The sequence below is a fragment of the Trachypithecus francoisi genome, unplaced genomic scaffold (genome assembly GCF_009764315.1).
Source record: "Trachypithecus francoisi isolate TF-2019V2 unplaced genomic scaffold, Tfra_2.0 Lachesis_group1, whole genome shotgun sequence".
NCBI lineage: Eukaryota > Metazoa > Chordata > Mammalia > Primates > Cercopithecidae > Trachypithecus > Trachypithecus francoisi.
This window is the reverse complement of record NW_022681454.1, coordinates 68,630,596-68,649,329: the sequence shown is the minus strand read 5'-3', so window position 1 is coordinate 68,649,329 and position 18,734 is coordinate 68,630,596. Positions and strand designations below refer to the sequence as shown.

At 32.3% G+C, this 18,734-nt stretch overlaps 1 protein-coding gene across 3 annotated transcripts in view; it reads right to left on the bottom strand.

Annotated features, from left to right (window-relative positions):
• Positions 1–1,607: 1,607 nt before the first annotated feature.
• The window catches only part of TECRL (trans-2,3-enoyl-CoA reductase like), a 132,115-nt gene continuing 114,988 nt past the window's right edge, over positions 1,608–18,734 (bottom strand). The window contains exons 9-12 of one of the 3 annotated variants that reach the window (XM_033214557.1): positions 14,630–14,687; positions 4,634–4,719; positions 4,204–4,249; positions 1,608–3,366 (exon numbers count right to left, since the gene is read on the bottom strand). In XM_033214557.1, the coding sequence (XP_033070448.1) occupies positions 3,239–3,366; positions 4,204–4,249; positions 4,634–4,719; positions 14,630–14,687 (318 nt within the window). In that variant the 3' untranslated portion in view covers positions 1,608–3,238. The remainder of the gene's footprint in view (positions 3,367–4,203; positions 4,250–4,633; positions 4,720–14,629; positions 14,688–18,734) is intronic. The other 2 variants (XM_033214558.1, XM_033214559.1) reach the window with 2 other exon arrangements.

Genomic DNA, 18,734 nt, shown 5'->3' with positions numbered 1-18,734 from the left:
TCTGTCATATAGATACCCCATACTTAAAGACTTTCTTCTAGTCCTACAAGAATGTGCAAATTTCCTAGGTTACTATTTGTCAGGATCCAGTTGCAAAAACAGAAACTATTCTTAGTCTTTCTGAAAAGGGACATTTATTACAAGTAGTTGATCATATAGCTGCATTGGGTATATATGATTTAATGCATTGACATTTCTTTTTAAGATAATTAAATGATATCATACAATTTAGTTGAATAGATATTAGGGAGTGAGAATTTTATTGTTGTTATTGTTTCCTCCTTAGAAATTTTAATAGTATGCTTTGGGAATTATAAGGCTTTTAAAAGGGCTTTTTGTTATTTCTTTAGTGACCACATATGTTAGTAATAAACAGTCCCTGCCCAGTGCATATAGACCTACTTTACAATATACTGTTTTATATATATATATAGTCACATATGTATATATTTATATATTGTCATATATGCATATAATCTAAGAGCTTTAATGAACATATTTTATTACATATGTATAATCTGAGAATTGAAAATGCTCCATAGACTAACAAATCTAAAGAATCATAATTAAAAAATAAGAAGAAATTGAACATTTCTTTTAAATATTTATTTATTTATTTATTTTGAGACAGAGTCTCGCTCTGTCGCCCAGGCTGGAGTGCAGTGGCCGGATCTCAGTGGCCAGATCTCAGCTCACTGCAAGCTCCGCCTCCCGGGTTTACGCCATTCTCCTGCCTCAGCCTCCCGAGTAGTTGGGACTACAGGTGCCCGACCCCTCGCCTGGCTAATTTTTTGTGTTTTTTAGTAGAGACGGGGTTTCACCGTGTTAGCCAGGATGGTCTCGATCTCCTGACCTTGTGATCCGCCCATCTCGGCGTCCCAAAGTGCTGGGATTACAGGCCACTGCACCCGGCCTCTTTTAAATATTTTAAATAATATATACTTTGATTTATACAGGTCATCTCTTTGTCAAGTATATATGCATGCTCACATACAAACTCACGTGCACATAGGCTTTCAGAGAAGATAGGTATTTAAAGATTTAAAAATAAAACAAAATTTTCCACTCTTAATGTCCCCAAATTACCAATGTATTTTCGCTTTGCAAGTGCATACAATCCATTTGAAATATATATATATTTTTTTGTGTGTGTGTATATATGTGTATATATGTAATACATATGTATATATGTAATATACACATATACACACGTACAACAAATATTTTGAAATATATTTCAGAAGATGTATAAATATAATTTACATATGAATATGAACAGTATGTATTTCAAAATATATTTTGAATATATTTTGAATATATATATTCAGAATGATTATCAAATAATGTACAGAAAATATTTTAATTGTAAATTCCAGTATGATAGCATACAATATCTGTATTATTAATAAATAAGGTACACAACTAAAAAAAAAATTATGCTTATAATACAGGTGTAATTTCCACAAGAATTTGAACTAATGACATAATACCTATGACACATCTCACTAAAATTGAACAACAAAAGAATTAAATTATTGTCAAAATAATGTGGGGCTCAAGTAATTTAAATGTCAAAACTTTGAAAAATATTTACTTTAAAAATCAGATGCTTTTTAAATTAAATTTTATTTTTTAAGCCACATAAGAATTGAACATATTTGGGAGATACATAGTAATGTTTCAATACATATAATTTATAGTGATCAGATCAGATAAATTAGAGTATCCATGGTTTCAAACATTTATCATTTCTTTGTGTTGGGTACAAAATCTCCTTTTAGCTATTTGAAACTAAATAGAATATAATGTTCTTAACTATAGTCATTCTACAGTGATATAGAACACCAGAAATTATTCCTCCTACTAAGCTGCAACTTTGTATCCTTTAACAAATCTCTCTCTAGTCTCCCTTTGCTGCAGCTTTCCCAGCCTGTAATATTCTGTTTTATTTTTTACTTCTATGATATCAATTTTTTTAGCTTCCACATATAAGTAATAACATGCAATGATTAACTTTCTGTTCCTGGCTTGTTTCATTTAACATATGCCCTCCAATTCCATCCATGTTGTCCCGAATGACAGGTATTCAGTTTTTATGGCTGCATAGTATTCTATTGTGTATATATACCACATTTTCTTTATCCATTCAACTGTTGTTGGACACCTAAGTTTCTTCTATATCCTGGCTATTGTGAATAGTGCTGCAGTAAACATAGGGTGCAAATGTCTCTTTAATATACAGATTTTCTTTTTCCAGTAATGGTATTGCTGGATCATATGATAGTTCTATTTGTAATTTTTGAAGAAACTCCATATTGTTCTCCACAGTGGCTGCTCTAGTTTACATTCCCACCAGCAGTGTCTAAGAGTTAATTTTTTTTTTTTCTGCATCTTCACCAATTTATTTTATTTTATTTTATTTATTTATTTATTTTATTTTGAGACAGTCTTACTCTGTCACCCAGGCTGGAGTGTCTTGATTTAATCATGGCTGTCTGTAGCCTTGAACTCCTAAGCTGGAGCAATCTTGAGTAACTGGGACTACCTACTGGCATGTGCCACCACACCCAGCTAATTTTTACTTCATAAAAGTGTTTTTTTAGAGACAGAATCTTGATATCCTTTTTAGAGACAGAGTCTCGATATATTACCCAGATCTCAAACTTCTGGACTCAAGCAATTCTCCTGCCTTGGCCTGTCAAAGTGTTAGGATTACAGACATGAGCCACAATGACTGTCATATTTTTTGTCTTTTTGATAACAGTCACCCTAATTAGGATGAGATGATATCTCATTGTAGTTTTGATTTACATCTCCGTTATGAATGGTTAATGCTGAGTGTTTTAAAGATATACTTATTCGCCATGTATATGTCTTCTTCTGGGAAATGTCTGTTCAGTTCACTTTTTCATTTTTTAATCAGGTTGTTTCTTTGTTGTGATATTTTGCCTTATGCAAATAGTATTGTGAAATATTAATGAAGTAAGACAATTTTATTCAAGGACCAATTCCATGCAAATACATTCAGAGCTGTTTTTAGTTAATTGCATTTATAATTTATACTTTTTATCACCATGTGCATTACTCTAAATTTAGTGAAATTTTACTATATTTTTACTCAGTGTATATACTGTTGCTCATGAATTGTTGGAGCATAGTAATTAACTATCCTTAATTAAGTCTTATTTATTGAATTTATATGTTGCCATTTTCTATAGGAGATTTTTTTTTTTTTTTTTTACAATATGAATGGAATCATTGCTGATTTTCTATGAATATATGAACTGAATTTTCTCAGATAAATCTTATGTTTCTTTTGTGCCCACAAAGACATCTGGATACTCATCAGAAGTGTAAAAATTCCAACTAGAAGAAAAAAGAAATAATTATTATTTATTTCTTATTTCTATCAAATAAGTTATATTAGGAAAAAGATCACTAGCATGTTTAGCTTTTAAGATGTTTCCCAAATGTTGCATAATTTCTTATCAATTTTCATTATTCATAACCATTCCCTAGCAACAGCCGATCAATATTGCATGAATAAGTAAACACAGAAAATACATTACAAAATTAAAAATGAATCTACATATTTTACATACCACAACCACAAAATACACCCAAATAAGGATTTATTTTTGTATTTAAAAATTTTCAATAATAGTTGCCTATATGCATGTAATATTCCTCTACATGCATATAATAAACTAAATTAATTGTGATTCAAAACTTTTGTACAATATAAGAAAATGGATAAAATGGGTATTACATATGTCCTTCTACTAAATGGAAATCATGCAATTCAGCTTCTTAGTGTGTGTTAAAATGCTCAATATTCAAGATGAACTCTCATACACCCCAACTCTTCCTTTGAAGACAAAACACATACACATGCCTGTGCATATGCACAAGAAGAAGTTTCAAGTGAAATGCATTGTTATCAAAACTTCTAAATAAAACTTCATTGCTTAATAAATACATTTGGATTACAATTCTTGGCTTGGATTAAGCAACAATTGTACAGAGATAAAGAGCAAAAGTACTTCAATATATTTTAATACTGCTAAAAATCAAACTCAATATGAAATTATAAAATCTTTTTGCAAACATGCTATACTTTAATACTATAATAACTTTTTCTCAGAAACCGTTTCTTCTAAAGATGCATTTATTTGATTAATTGTCATTAAATCTAGGTCTTACCTGGCAGTGTTTGTGTCATGACTGTGAAACTAATCCATGATCCAATCTGTTATATTAAAACTTAAATTAGCACATACATAAATGTAATCTAGTAATTTCTTCACTTGTGGCTTTGAATAGGTAATTTTAAGACTTAAAATATTAGAAAACTTATAGATAGGAATACATTTTCAAAAAATAATAATTTAATATTTTCATATAAAGTCATAAGCAATCTCATAAAATGGGATCATATTTATAAGAAAATGAAAGACTGTTTAATATTTGAAAAAATTGTGATTGAAATGTTCTATTTTTTATACCATGATCTATAGATAAGATTTCTCCTTTTTCTTGTATATATTAATTTATAATACATGTAAATACATAAGCACATTCATTTAGTATATCATGAATAGGATTCAAGTATTTACATACATAAATAACATACCTCATAGGTGTAGTTAGGACATGAAACCAGGAAAAACATCCATGTGAAGGGGTTATAATTTGGACTTGGGAAACAGGCATTGTTTCCTTTTGCAAAGGAAAGTAAAATGTCAATGATGCTACATCTTGCAAATCTGATCATATGCTTATTATATAATACGAAGTCCCCAAAATAACTGTGTACTACACGAAATGTCATCATATATTTATAGCAACCTATTTCACAAATTACTCAGAAGAGACCCAGCTTTAAATGTTATAACATTTTGACTCAAATAAAATAGCTGTCATTTTCATACCATGTCTACAGTTATGTTGCTGTAACATTGCAGAGAACATAAGGATAATTAATTCTTTAAGATCTTAAATATATATCAATTATTTTTACATTATAATAGTTGAAATAGTACTACATACTGAAATTATAAAGCGTGTTTTAACATTTGCCCACCTCTTCACATTCCCCTTTGCTATCAAAGAAGATATATTTGTTTGAGATTATTAAATACCTCAAGATTCCTTGTATTAAATTGGTGATAATCATAAGAAATATTATAAAGATGTCATTTATACCAGAAAAGTATGCAAACCTCTCATAAAATGATTACATTTAATATCAGTATAGTTAATATTCTGAGATACCACATTTCTGTTCAGCAATCAGGATTGATATTTACATCTCTCATTATCCTTCACATATTGTCACTTTATTTTTGTTAATTATTTTTCCCCTTTCAATTGTTTTTAAGAAACATTTTAGATAACAAATTTTTAATGATTTCAAGTTGAACTTGGAGCTGTGACATTTGTAAAATTCAATATGAATTATAAAATTACTGTTTTATTCTCCATACCAAGATTTAGTCAGATAGCAAATCAGCTAAACTCTTTTACTTATAACTCTAAAGTCATAATAAAATGTCAGTGTGTTGTTTTCAAAATTGTAGCAATTGCTGAAATATCAAAGTTAAAAATTATGCTAAGTATTGTTCAGATTTTACAACTGTTCATACAAATAAATATCTAGGTCTTTTGACATTACTGTTTTTTTACAATATTTATGTAGACACCTTTGTGTAATGTCCATATATTAATAAAATAAAGATAATTGAGGAATCTACCCAGGTTATAGTCACTGAATTTCAGAGGCAGGAGGTTCAGGGAATAGTCTGCTTTAGAGCCTGTGGTTTATGAGTGTTCAGCCCCTAGAGGTGTGGAATGATCAAGGGTCTGCAAATCTACATTTTTTCCAGATCTAGTTTGTAGATTAAATAGTGGATATGCCTTATGACACAGAAAAATATATGTATATAGATAATACAGTTTCAAGTATACACAGATGCTATTAACTGTAATATTAAATAAGTTTAGGAGTTACTAATTTAATACTTACATTCTACATAAATGTTCTCTCAACCTATAGTTATTATAGTAGAGCTTCTATCAAATTAAAGTTAGGAGGTTTTTGTATTAAAATGCTATGCCACCAGGTTCTTCTTTAGGCATATAAGGTTTATTCCATTGCTTCAGGGAGTGCTACTGGGAGAGAACCTTTAACTTTTGTACTCCCTATAGTAGGAAGCAATCTCACCCAAGGTCACACTGACTGATTTAACCTTAATATGGTATTTGATCAATATTGAAAATTGATTAACTCAATTCAGGAGAACATGGATTTTTCATTCCAGTTTTAGAATGTCCCATGCAATCACTGGAGACTTGTTGAGACTATATTGCTCTCAATTTCCTAACTAAATATGATTTATTTCTTCTATCCATAAAAACCACTCCTTAACAATCTTCTTGTGTTATTAATCTCCATCATGGCATTTGCATTGCAGAAAACCCAGCTTAGATAGTTGGCACCAGGAATGGCCCAAAAAGTAGATGTGGGAGTGGCATTTTAGAGTTGAATGACTTACCAAAAGGCCTGCAATGCGTACTCCATAGCTGATGGTAGATGCAGACAGATAGCTACAGGTACAGGGTAGCAATCCAAGCGTAAAAACCTTTTACTACTTGGATATTGTTATGTTATAGTGGTTGAAAACAATATTCTATCTGGTCTACTATTACAAGTGTGATTGAATGGCTCGACAAAGACATCTAAAACAAACTGATACTTGGCAATTAAAAGGCAGTTGTGAAAGTTAGAGGTCCACCTAGATAGTGTACAAAGAGGCCTGAAGAAGGCAAAAAAGCTGAGGAATAAGTCCAGGTAGTCAAACTCCAAAGAATATCCAACTCCAATCCAATGCAGATCTGTTAAGTCAAGTTTGTTTACCACACAATCTTGGAATGACTAGGTTTTCATAAACTCCTTGATCCTGCAGAGGTGGCCCACTCTTCCCTATGAAAGTTGAGCACAACCTTCCTTAAAAGTAATACAGAAGGCACTACACTGCAAGAAAATCCCCTTGAAAATCTCGCCTCTCTTTTCTTCTAGCCACTACAACTAGGGTTATATCACAATATAAACTACCTGAGGTTGTTCTGGGGATGATAGAGAAAAAAAAAAAGATAATGTCCCAAAGGAGCTGCAGAACCTAGCCAGCATGAACCAACAAAATATAGGAGAATACACATGGGATTGGAATCTGAGGATGTTTGAAGGGTAAAGTATAAACTTGAATAAAGGTTTGTTTATGTTTTTAGAGCACTGTCCTGCAATATAGGAGTAAATATCCTGCTAAGATTGTACAAACACACTACTAGTATGTACCTGGAAGTATGAACAAAGCAATGGCCCACAATAAGCATGAAGAAATGTTAGAATTTCCACGGCAGGCTGGGAAAGAAGGTGCTAAGTGCCTTAGAGAAATAGAAACCCTAGAGCAGATAGTCTATGCAAGGCTGAAAAGAGAGGACTTCTTTCTATACAAGGAATTTTTCCCCGTTTCATAGTCTCAGGATCTTTTTTAATGTTCCATGGGAGAGCCAATATGATATATCACTTTTCAAAAATACGAGGAATATGGTAGTAAAAGGAATACCATCATTACTAAGATTCGTGTTGACTTTTTGCTGTATCAGGCTGACTGTAAGTGAAGTCATCTTAGAACTGAGATGACTAGTAGTGGATGGGATTAAAGGACACTTCCTCACACCACTCCCTAGAAAATCAAGGCAGTTCCAATTACAGCACTTAATTTTTCCTGAGCCAAAATGAGTGACCTGTTCATAGGAGGCTTGACCTGCAGAAAGTTATGTTTGACTAATAGAACACAATGTCCCTAGAAGCTAGACAGCTGGATATCCAACAATGCTATTGCTAAATTTAGACAAATGCAATAAATTATAGATGAATAGTTAAGAGATTTGATACAGCTGGTGCAATGTCAGATCTACTATTCCTTTCCCAGTATTGGAATGTGAATCAGCTCTAAGACTCCAAACTCACTGATGGAAGAATAGCCTGGGAGAAAAGGTATTGTAACACCAAAACAAATGCACATCATAATGATTTCAGTGATCTTTCCTAAAAGGACTTTATTGATTCAGGGAACCATATACCAGAAAAAAGTGTCATTTTCACATTTTAAGTACAGTTAGACAAAGTGGGTTCACAAAGGTGGTAATTTATCCAGATCATAAATAAATAATAATTGGAATATATATACTTGTAGTTTGCACAATATCTACATTTGCTGAAGCTTTCTTTGAACTGTCATATCCTCCAAGAAAATGTCTTTGACTAAAGGGAACTGCCTTACACGGTCTTTTTCTTCCCCAGGTAGGCACACATCCAACTTATCTGTCTCCAGCCATTCCAACTCTTGACACCTCTACAGGGTTATTCTAGCTTCAGATTCCCAATAGAGTTGACTAAGACCATTCTTGTGACTACACCACAGCTCAATTTCCCCTTTGGCATAGTTCTCATTCCTTGCCTCTTTTCCATAATTCCTAATAGCCTTCTTTTATACCAGTTTCTGCCACCTGAGAATATGACTCATGGCACTTTGTACAATCAATATTAAATGGTTCCCTTCTAGACATAAACCATGCCTAAAGCACATCCAGTAGATATTACAACAAACTTCAAGTAATATGTAAGTGAGGGAATAAAAATTCAAGAGTAGGAGACGCCAATTTAGAGCTGACACAGGAACTGATATTTTATGTAAGGAAAAATAATGCATTGAGTATGCAGTTATTAATAATTCATAATCAGAAGATGAGAGTTCAATTTGAGAAAAGATTTGGGATCTGATAGATCAGAACCCTGGATAGGGAGAAATTGAATACAATTATCCGAAAATAGTTGAGGCCAGAGGTTGTCATCTTGGAGGACATTTTTTTTTTTTTTATACTTTAAGTTCTAGGGTACATGTGCATAATGTGCAGGTTTGCTACATATGTATACTTGTGTCATGTTGGTGTGCTACACCCATCAACTCGTCAGCACCCATCAATTCGTCATTTATATCAGGTATAACTCCCAATGCAATCCCTCCCCCCTCCCCCCTCCCCATGATAGGCCCCTTCCTGAGTCCAAGTGATCTCATTGTTCAGTTCTCACCTGTGAGTGAAAACATGCGGTGTTTGGTTTTCTGTTCTTGTGATAGTTTGCTAAGAATGATGGTTTCCAGCTGCATCCATGTCCCTACAAAGGATGCAAACTCATCCTTTTTTATGGCTGCATAGTATTCCATGGTGTATATGTGCCACATTTTCTTAATCCAGTCTGTCACAGATGGACATTTGGGTTGATTCCAAGTCTTTGCTATTGTGAATAGTGCCGCAATAAACATACGTGTGTATGTGTCTTTATAGCAGCATGATTTGTAATCCTTTGGGTATATACCCAGTAGTGGGATGGCTGGGTCATATGGTACATCTAGTTCCAGATCCTTGAGGAATTGCCATACTGTTTTCCATAATGGTTGAACTAGTTTACAATCCCACCAACAGTGTAAAAGTGTTCCTATTTCTCCACATCCTCTCCAGCACTTGTTGTTTCCTGACTTTTTAATGATTGCCATTCTAACTGGTGTGAGATGGTATCTCATTGTGGTTTTGATTTGCATTTCTCTGATGGCGAGTGATGATGAGCATTTTTTCATGTGTCTGTTGGCTGTATAAATGTCTTCTTTTGAGAAATGTCTGTTCATACCGTTTGCCCACTTTTTGATGAGGTTGTTTGTTTTTTTCTTGTAAATTTGTTTGAGTTCTTTGTAGGTTCTGGATATCAGCCCTTTGTCATATGAGTAGATTGCAAAAATGTTCTCCCATTCTGTAGGTTGCCTGTTCACTCTGATGGTAGTTTCTTTTGCTGTGCAGAAGCTCTTTAGTTTAATTAGATCCCATTTGTCAATTTTCAGTGAAATCAAAGAGGACACAAACAAATGGAAGAACATACCATGCTCATGGATAGGAAGAATCAATATCGTGAAAATGGCCATACTGCCCAAGGTTATTTATAGATTCAATGCTATCCCCATCAAGCTACCAATGAGTTTCTTCACAGAATTGGAAAAAACTGCTTTAAAGTTCATATGGAACCAAAAAAGAGCCCGCATTGCCAAGACACTCCTAAGTCAAAAGAACAAAGCTGGAGGCATCACGCTACCTGACTTCAAACTATACTACAAGGCTACAGTAACCAAAACAGCATGGTACTGCTACCAAAACAGAGATATAGAACAATGGAACAGAACAGAGTCCTCAGAAATAATACCACACGTCTACAGCCATCTTATCTTTGACAAACCTGAGAGAAACAAGAAATGGGGAAAGAATTCCCTATTTAATGAATGGTGCTGGGAAAATTGGCTAGCCATAAGTTGAAAGCTGAAACTGGATCCTTTCCTTACTCCTTATACGAAAATTAATTCAAGATGGATTAGAGACTTAAATGTCAGACCTAATACCATAAAAACCCTAGAAGAAAACCTAGGTAGTACCATTCAGGACATAGGCATGGGCAAGGACTTCATGTCTAAAACACCAAAAGCAACGGCAGCAAAAGACATTGTTTTTCAGAAAGAAAATGATGCCCAGAGAAGTTTGCTCAGAGAGGGAAGGCATCATGTGGAAGCTTAGAAGGGAAGGGAAGGAAGGAAACATGTTCTGGCATTCAAGGAATTTAGAAAACAAGGATGTTAGAGGATGAGAAGACACAATGAAAAACCACCTGTTTCCAGAACACACTTTTTTTTTTTTAAAGAGATTTCAGTAACCTCATCTGTAAAAAACTATGTTATTTTTCTTCAAGGTCAATTCACACATTTAATAATTAATGTAAATCAATCAGCATTTACATGATACTTCTGTGTGAATAAACTAGAAAGTGTTTTTGTTTGCAGACAAAAACTAACCCACCACAAAGAAAACAAAACAAAATGTAGAGAACACACACACAGAATTACCAAAGAATGTAACCATTAAGAAATCCCAAAATTGAAAATTGATATGGAAAAAAAAAACCAAGAAAATATAATACAAAATAAGAGTTGACTGTACTCAAGAAATTGTGGACAAAGAAGAAACTTTCCCAGTAATATGAAATACATTTTCATTTGCTTAAGGATGTAACATTCAATAGAACAGAGGATATTAAGCAGATGAAACGAATAGCCAAAAAAAAAGGGACAAAGATAGTTAAAGAGAAAGTGATGGAGAAGCTAGAGACAGAAGAAGGAACATAGGTACAGTGTAACTCCCCTCACACTCCACAATGTAATAAAACTAATTTTAAAATTGTAATTTGAGGAAATACTTTAGAACTTAAAAAACAAAACAAAACAAAACAAAAAACAAACAAACAAACAAAAAAACATGGATTAACCTACTAGAAGAGTACCCAGTGATCCTGGAGAAATTGGTTGCGAATTATCAACCCTTAGACACTCCCTCAGAATTCATAGATTTTTATAATAAAAAAAAGTCACCCGTGTCTTGAAGCAAATAAAAACATCATTTAACAAAAGAGAGAGAATTAGATTGGCATCTGATTCCGCAAGAGCAATATACAAAGCAAGATAAAGAGTGAACATTAAAAGAGGGTGGCCTTCTTACATGAACAATTTCAAAATTCCTGGATGACTTAAAATTTTTATTTTCAAATGGTGAGACCATATTCTAGATAAATGAAGAAGCTTGAGTCGATTACATTGCTAGTCACCTAGCTAAGACTAAAATCTGTAATATTTAAACATTGGCAATGCTAGCATTTTATTAGATTATATTGTGTTTTGCTTCTCTACTAAAAAAAATTAGACTCTCAGATATTTTTCACTTGTGGTTCATGTGCATCCAAAGAAAATTCAATGTATCTATGAATTTGGATCAGATAAAAATGGCATTCAACCTCTTAATGAAATATAGGCTTCACGCCATTGCAATGAGGACCACAAACTACAAGAGCATTGGCCTTACGTGTAATTTTTTCCACCAAGATGAAGCACAGATATTTTTAAGTCACAGTACACTTCTTTTTAAATCTGCATATACGTAATTTATAATCAATACTCAAAAAGTTGAGTACTCATCACAATGTTGTATAATGTAATAACAAACATATGCTTATATTCTAGTTTTTTCATATATTCACAATTGTTTTAATATAATAAATTTCCTTTGTAATTATATGTATTTTATTTTATGTAACAATTATTCTGGAAAATGTTTTATATGTTTCACTAGCCTGCCAGAAGTGTGGAAGGCAAGAAAATGTTAAGAAATTCAGGTTGATGTTGAAACATAATTGAAGAGTCAAATATGCCTTTATGTTTTCAGTTGAATTATTAATAACAATTAGTCCAAATGATAAACAAATGTTTCTCATTTTTATTTGAATTTACAATTATATTATATAGGGTAAGCAGTTGGGGATCCCTACATATAATTGAGCCTAAATGAGATGACTGATTTACCAAAAATATCTTTAAGTAATAGAGACACTGTAAACTTTTTCAAATATATAGGTGAATATAAAAGCAATTGAGTTTTTGCATTGTTGGAATTTGCTGTTTTATATTGGAATACATTATTAAATAAATGTGATTATGCTATACAACATTTTAATTGGCATTTCTCACTTTATTTTTTTTTTTTTTTGCTAATGAGTTATCACTTGCTGGTATTTTTTGTTTATTTTAGTCTACGGAAATGATGTTAGACAAAAAGCAAATTCGAGCAATTTTCTTTAAGAGTTCAAAAGGGCCATGGGCCAGGCACAGTGGTTCACGTCTGTAATCTCAGCACTTTGGGAGGCCAAGGCAGGCAGATCACCTGAGGTCAGGAGTTTGAGACCAGCCTGGCCAACATGGTGAAACTCTGTCTCTACTAAAAATACAAAATTAGCTAGGCATGATGGTATGCGCCTGTAATCCCAGCTGCTCAGGTGACTGAGGCAGGAAAATCGCTTGAACCCGGGAAGGCAGAACTTGCAGTGAGACAAGATCATGCCATTGCACTCCAGCCTGGGCTATAAGAGAGAGATTCCTTTCAAAAAAAAAAAAAAAAAATACAAAATGGGTCATGAAGCAGTGGAGACAACTCACAACATCAACAAGACATTTCTCCCAGGAACTGCCAATGAACACACAATGCAGTAGTGTTTCAAGAAGTTTGGTGAGAGCCTTGAAGATGGGGAACATAATGACTGGTCATCAGAAGTTGATGGCCAATTGAGATGAATCACCAAAGCTGATCCTCTTACAACTACAGGAGAAGTTGCCAAAGAACTCAGTATTGACCATTCTACAGTCCTTTGGCATTTGAAGCAAATTGGAAATGTGAGAAAGCTTGATATGTCAGTTCCTCATAAGTGGATCAAAAATATTAAAAAAAAATCATTCGGAAGTGTTGTCTTTCCTTATTCTATGTAAGAACAATGAACCATTTCTTGATTGGAATTTGACGTGCAACAAAACGTGGATTTTATACAACTGGTGATGACCAGCTCAGTACTTGGACTGAGAAGAAACTCCAAAGCACTTCCCAAAGCCAAATTTGCCCCCTCAAAAAAAGGCCATGGTCACTGTTTGGTGTTCTGCTGCCAGTCTGATCCACCACAGCTTTCTGAATCCTAGCAAAACCAGTATGATTGAGAAATATGTTCAGTAAATCAATGAGATGCATTGAAAACTTCAATGTCTGCAGCCAACACTGGTCAACAGAAAGGACCCAATTCTCCATGACAGTGTCTGACTGTGCATCGCACAATTAATACTTCAAGAGTTGAATGAATTGGGTTACAAAGTTTTGCCTCATCCACCATATTCGCCTGACCTCTCACTAACTGACTACCACTTCTTCAAGCATCTGGACAATGTTTTGTAGGGAAAATGCTTCCACGATCAGCAGGGGGCAGAAAATGCTTTTCAAGCGTTCATTGAATCCTGAAGCATGGATTTTCATGCTACAGGAATAAACTATTTCTCATTGGCAAAAATGTGTTGATTATAATGGTTCCTATTTTGATTAATAAAGATGTGTATGAGACTAGTTACAATGATTTAAAATTCATGGTCCAAAACCACAGTTACTTATGCACAAAACTAAATATACTACTAACTTTGAAATGTTCTCCCAGGCATTGATATTCCAGTGCCATTGTGTTTTTCAATGAAAGATTATCATTATTACAAAAAAAAAAAAAATTAGAAGTCATTTGAAATAGTGGGACTGCCTCAAATATTGTACAAATGAAAGGAATATTGAGAGTTTGGTAATTTGGATATTCATCAAGTGATTTTATACTGCTTTTGTTCTTATTCATTAGTTCATTTATTTACATATTTAAGTGATGTTGTTTAGGGTCTGTGAGGAGGGTGATGGTGTGCATGCACACTTCATTTTAGAAAAATAATTATTAGAGAATATGATTTTGTTCAAATATTTGGAAAAATTAGACATAAAAGGGAAAAATGTGGCATACATATTTCCAACTACTGATATTTTGATTTTTAAATATTTTTTGAAGTAAGATTATAAAAATAATTATTAACACAATTCCCTCTAAAGAAAAGAAAAAGAAAAAAGAACTAACCTGTGTGATTGGGATGAGACAACATTACATTAATGAAATGATTCCCAGCTTCACAAATCTGCAAAACATTTTAAACATTTTCAGTGTGATATACCTCTGCCTATTTAAAAAAAAATGTATTCAAGTGACATATAAAATATGTGTAATACATTAGTCCCAAAGATTCAAAAGATATATATTTTATTCTAATAATAAGGAGAAGTACTTTTTAAATTACAACAGTGAAAGAAGCTATTGCTGGTATATATTGAATAAAAATAATTAGTCACAACAAGTTGGAAATTCTGAAGATATTTTTCGCACTGATAATCAGGTTTAAACTGTCTTGTTAATCAGCTGTGTACTTGTTACTATGGGGAGACTTTCAGATCATACAGAGACAACTTTTGCTGAAGCCAAATATGGCATAGGTTTATGTTAATCTCAGTTCATTAACAGTAAAACTCTTTCTAGTGAAATGGTGATTGTTTGATTTCCAGCTAGTTTCAGCTCAGTTTAGAAAACCTACCGTGATCAGTGCTGCCACCCAAAGAAACCTGCTGCTTATCTGTCAACGAAGTTGTCCCCATTAATAGGCCACTATGTTCCTCCAAGATCAAAGGCTTACCACCATCCCCTGAGACTAATAATGTTCCCAGTTTGCAACACGTTTCCTGTAAGGGTAAGACCCTTCCTTTGTCTGCCATATATACTTATCTGATTTAACACAAGGTATGTATTTGACATATAAATACTATGTTACTAATAACAGAATGTATTATTCTAAATCTTTATTGTTTGAAGTCATTCAACTTGTAATATATCCCAAAAGTTGAGCACCCATTAAACTCAGTGTCTTTAATGTTATTAATATCATAAAATATATCTGATTTTGTTCTTTTCAACCATTTCTGTATGTATTTTTCATATATAATAACAGTTCTATGGACTTTAATTTCTGGATGTTTCTCACAATAAACAACTGGTATACATTTCAATACTTTCTAAATTTTAGGAAAAAAATAGATTGAAAGAGAAAATTTAAATCAATTTTCATCATCTAGAACTGTTATGTAAAAATGCTACTTAAAATAACCAGTTTCAATAAATTAATTCACGCAGGATCTAATGTAAACAAATACACCAAATATATTAAATCCTTATTTAAAGATCCAGAAAACAATGCAAATACAAATTTTGTAGCAACATAACTATACAAAATAATTATAGAAAAGGCTTTTGGCTTCTTAAGTTATCATTAGAAAGACAAAGTGGAATTTCAAATTTTCAGGTAATACGTTTTTAGTTGAAATTTTTACATGTCAATGTGGATATGTGTGTGGGCTTTTGTGGCACGAACCTGCATTCACATGCCACATGCTTCATTTGTTATGTATGAAAGATTAAGTAAATTTCACATTTGGAATTTCATTTCTTCACTCAAATGCAAATGTTGATTTCTGTCTCCAGAGAATTTATGATGATTGAATGAAGTCAAGTACCCTGCACATATTTGCTCAATAAAATTATTATGACAATTTTACTTACCAATTTAATCAATAAAAACTTCTGCAGATTATCCTATATTAATCTCACTTCTCTAGACTTCATTCTCACAAATTGTTAGCACTACAAAATCCATAATTACTAAACTAATGGTTTGTTACATTTCTGTTTAATCTTTGTATCTTTTGTACATCTTTCAACTTAGACAGCTTGTCATATTTATTTTCCATCACTCACAGTGCCAAATACAAAAATAGAAACTATTATATGATATTTATTAAAAAGCAAGTTAAGTTACCAAAATTTGTGAAAAAATATGTTTTCGAAATTATAATTCTTCTGATGAAACATATTTGTTTTGAGATTATTATTTTTATACTCATTCAAACATCAAAATATTTTCTTCTTCCTGCTTATTTATCACAACAAAGCTAAATATCAAAGCATCAATTGTTTAACCAAATAATGAGCCATGAAAAAATAGCATGTAGGTTTTAGTTAGAGACTGGATAAAAATTTAGTAACACCAAATTTTTCATTAGATGAATTTGCCCCTAGAAGAAAATATAATTACATACTAAAATAAAAAATACGAGATAGAAAGTAGAAAAAAAAAGTGGTAAAGAAGCCAGTTTTTTCATCTTGCTATCTACTGATGAAATGCTTACACGGTAAGAGTGGAGAGAAAAAACAACTTTATCTCTATGCTTAGAGATTCTTAAATATCAATTTAGCAACTTGTTAAGGATTTTAAAGAGCAACAATAACTAGTAATTTCCATTTTAAGTACTAGTTTTTATACCGTTGGGTGAATCCAATACAGCTTGCGATGCTAACTGAATTAGATAAAACTGGTGATATAATTTCCTTTTAGGTAAGGGCTGAGTAAGATCAAGAAGTTCAGTCAGTGCTGTAAAACTCAATATATTGTTCTATTACCGATTATAATTGCACACCAATTAAATGTGAAACACTGGAATATTTCTCAGCATGGCATATATTTCTCCCGGATTGATGTTTATCTAAATCTATCTTCATTTGGCAGACAATAAGTTTAAAAATAAATTTAATAAACAAAGTTTGGGGCAGATGCTATGAAGAAGTCTGATTTTACATTATTAAAGTTAAAATTATCTTACATAATAAAACATGAGATGCTACATATTACCTATGTGTGGCCCTTAAGTGACACAGATGATCAAGATATTCTAGGCAATAAACACATAGTAACACAATAAAAATACTAAGAAAACATTGCCCAGATACATTTAGAAAGAAATAGCACTTGAGTACTACATGTAAGAAGCAGCGTCATTTTCCTACATTATAATAGTGTAACAAATTAAGAATATTAAATGGCTTAATCATTTACAATTAAAAATTTTCAATAATTGTACTATTAGTCAAAAAGTTTAACCTATCAAATAAAAAAGTTTACATTTCCTAAACACACTCACATAATTATAAGCAACCAAGGGACATTGCCACAACTGCTTCTGTTGTCACGAACAAGATAGCCTAGATTTATTTAATAAAAAGTAACTAGGTGCTTGTTGCTCTACAATGTGAGTATATTTAACACTAACAAGGTGTACACTAAAATGGTTAAGGTGCTAAATATTATGTAATGTGCTTTTTCCCTATAATTAATAAAAAATCCACCAGGTGCTAGTGTTTTAAGTAATAATGAACTTTAGGATGATAAATAATAAAAATGTAAATTAACTTTACATTTTTGTGCACAGGTGTATATTAAAGCAAATTTAAAAATATTTATTAGTACTTACATAATCTTTATTGAGTAATTTGAATACTTGTTGCTTCAAACTAGCATTCATTTGAATAATAGCAGAATGTCAAAGAATGAATAATCCATTCTATTTTCTAGAGTTACCATTATAAGGATAAATATAAAACATAAAATTGTCAACTAATATAATATTGAAGAATCAGTGTCTACATACAAAAATAATCTTTTGCTTAAATAACTACCTTGATCAAGAAAGTAAATAAAAAAGCTTACTTTTTCAGGACCCTCTATACTCTCATTCTTCTGACTTTTTCATTTTATTTTTAATTAGCATTTCTAAATATTTAACAATGTTCAGTGTAGGCCAGTATCAAATTAATAATCTACAAAGGATTTTTGTTAATGTATATTACTAGAAGTGATGTATTACGTAGCATACTGTGCCTACGATTTTTTTTTTTTTCTAAAAATACACCTTGTTAAATCTCACTCTCTCAGGTTGAAAGACAAAATTGAATTATAATATGTGGGATTTCAGCAATAAAGTTGTTCATCTTTTACTGTTAGGCATTGTGTCTTGGTCAGTAACCCGCTGTCATTGCGGAATGATACCAATTACCAATGACTAAAGCAAGGGGTCGAGGGAGGACAACTTGCAATGATCCACTTTTACAATATTTAAATATTGTTAATTTTGTACAGACCTCATCAAGTTGATCATTCTCTTCCTTAAATAAATAGAAATGATATATCAATAGAACAAAACCCACATGTCCTAATGTAGAATTGGTAGCTATCAATTAGTCAGGCTCTGTCATTTTGTGTTAGTAAAATCCTTTTGGTTTCCACAATGAAAATAAATAATCCTTA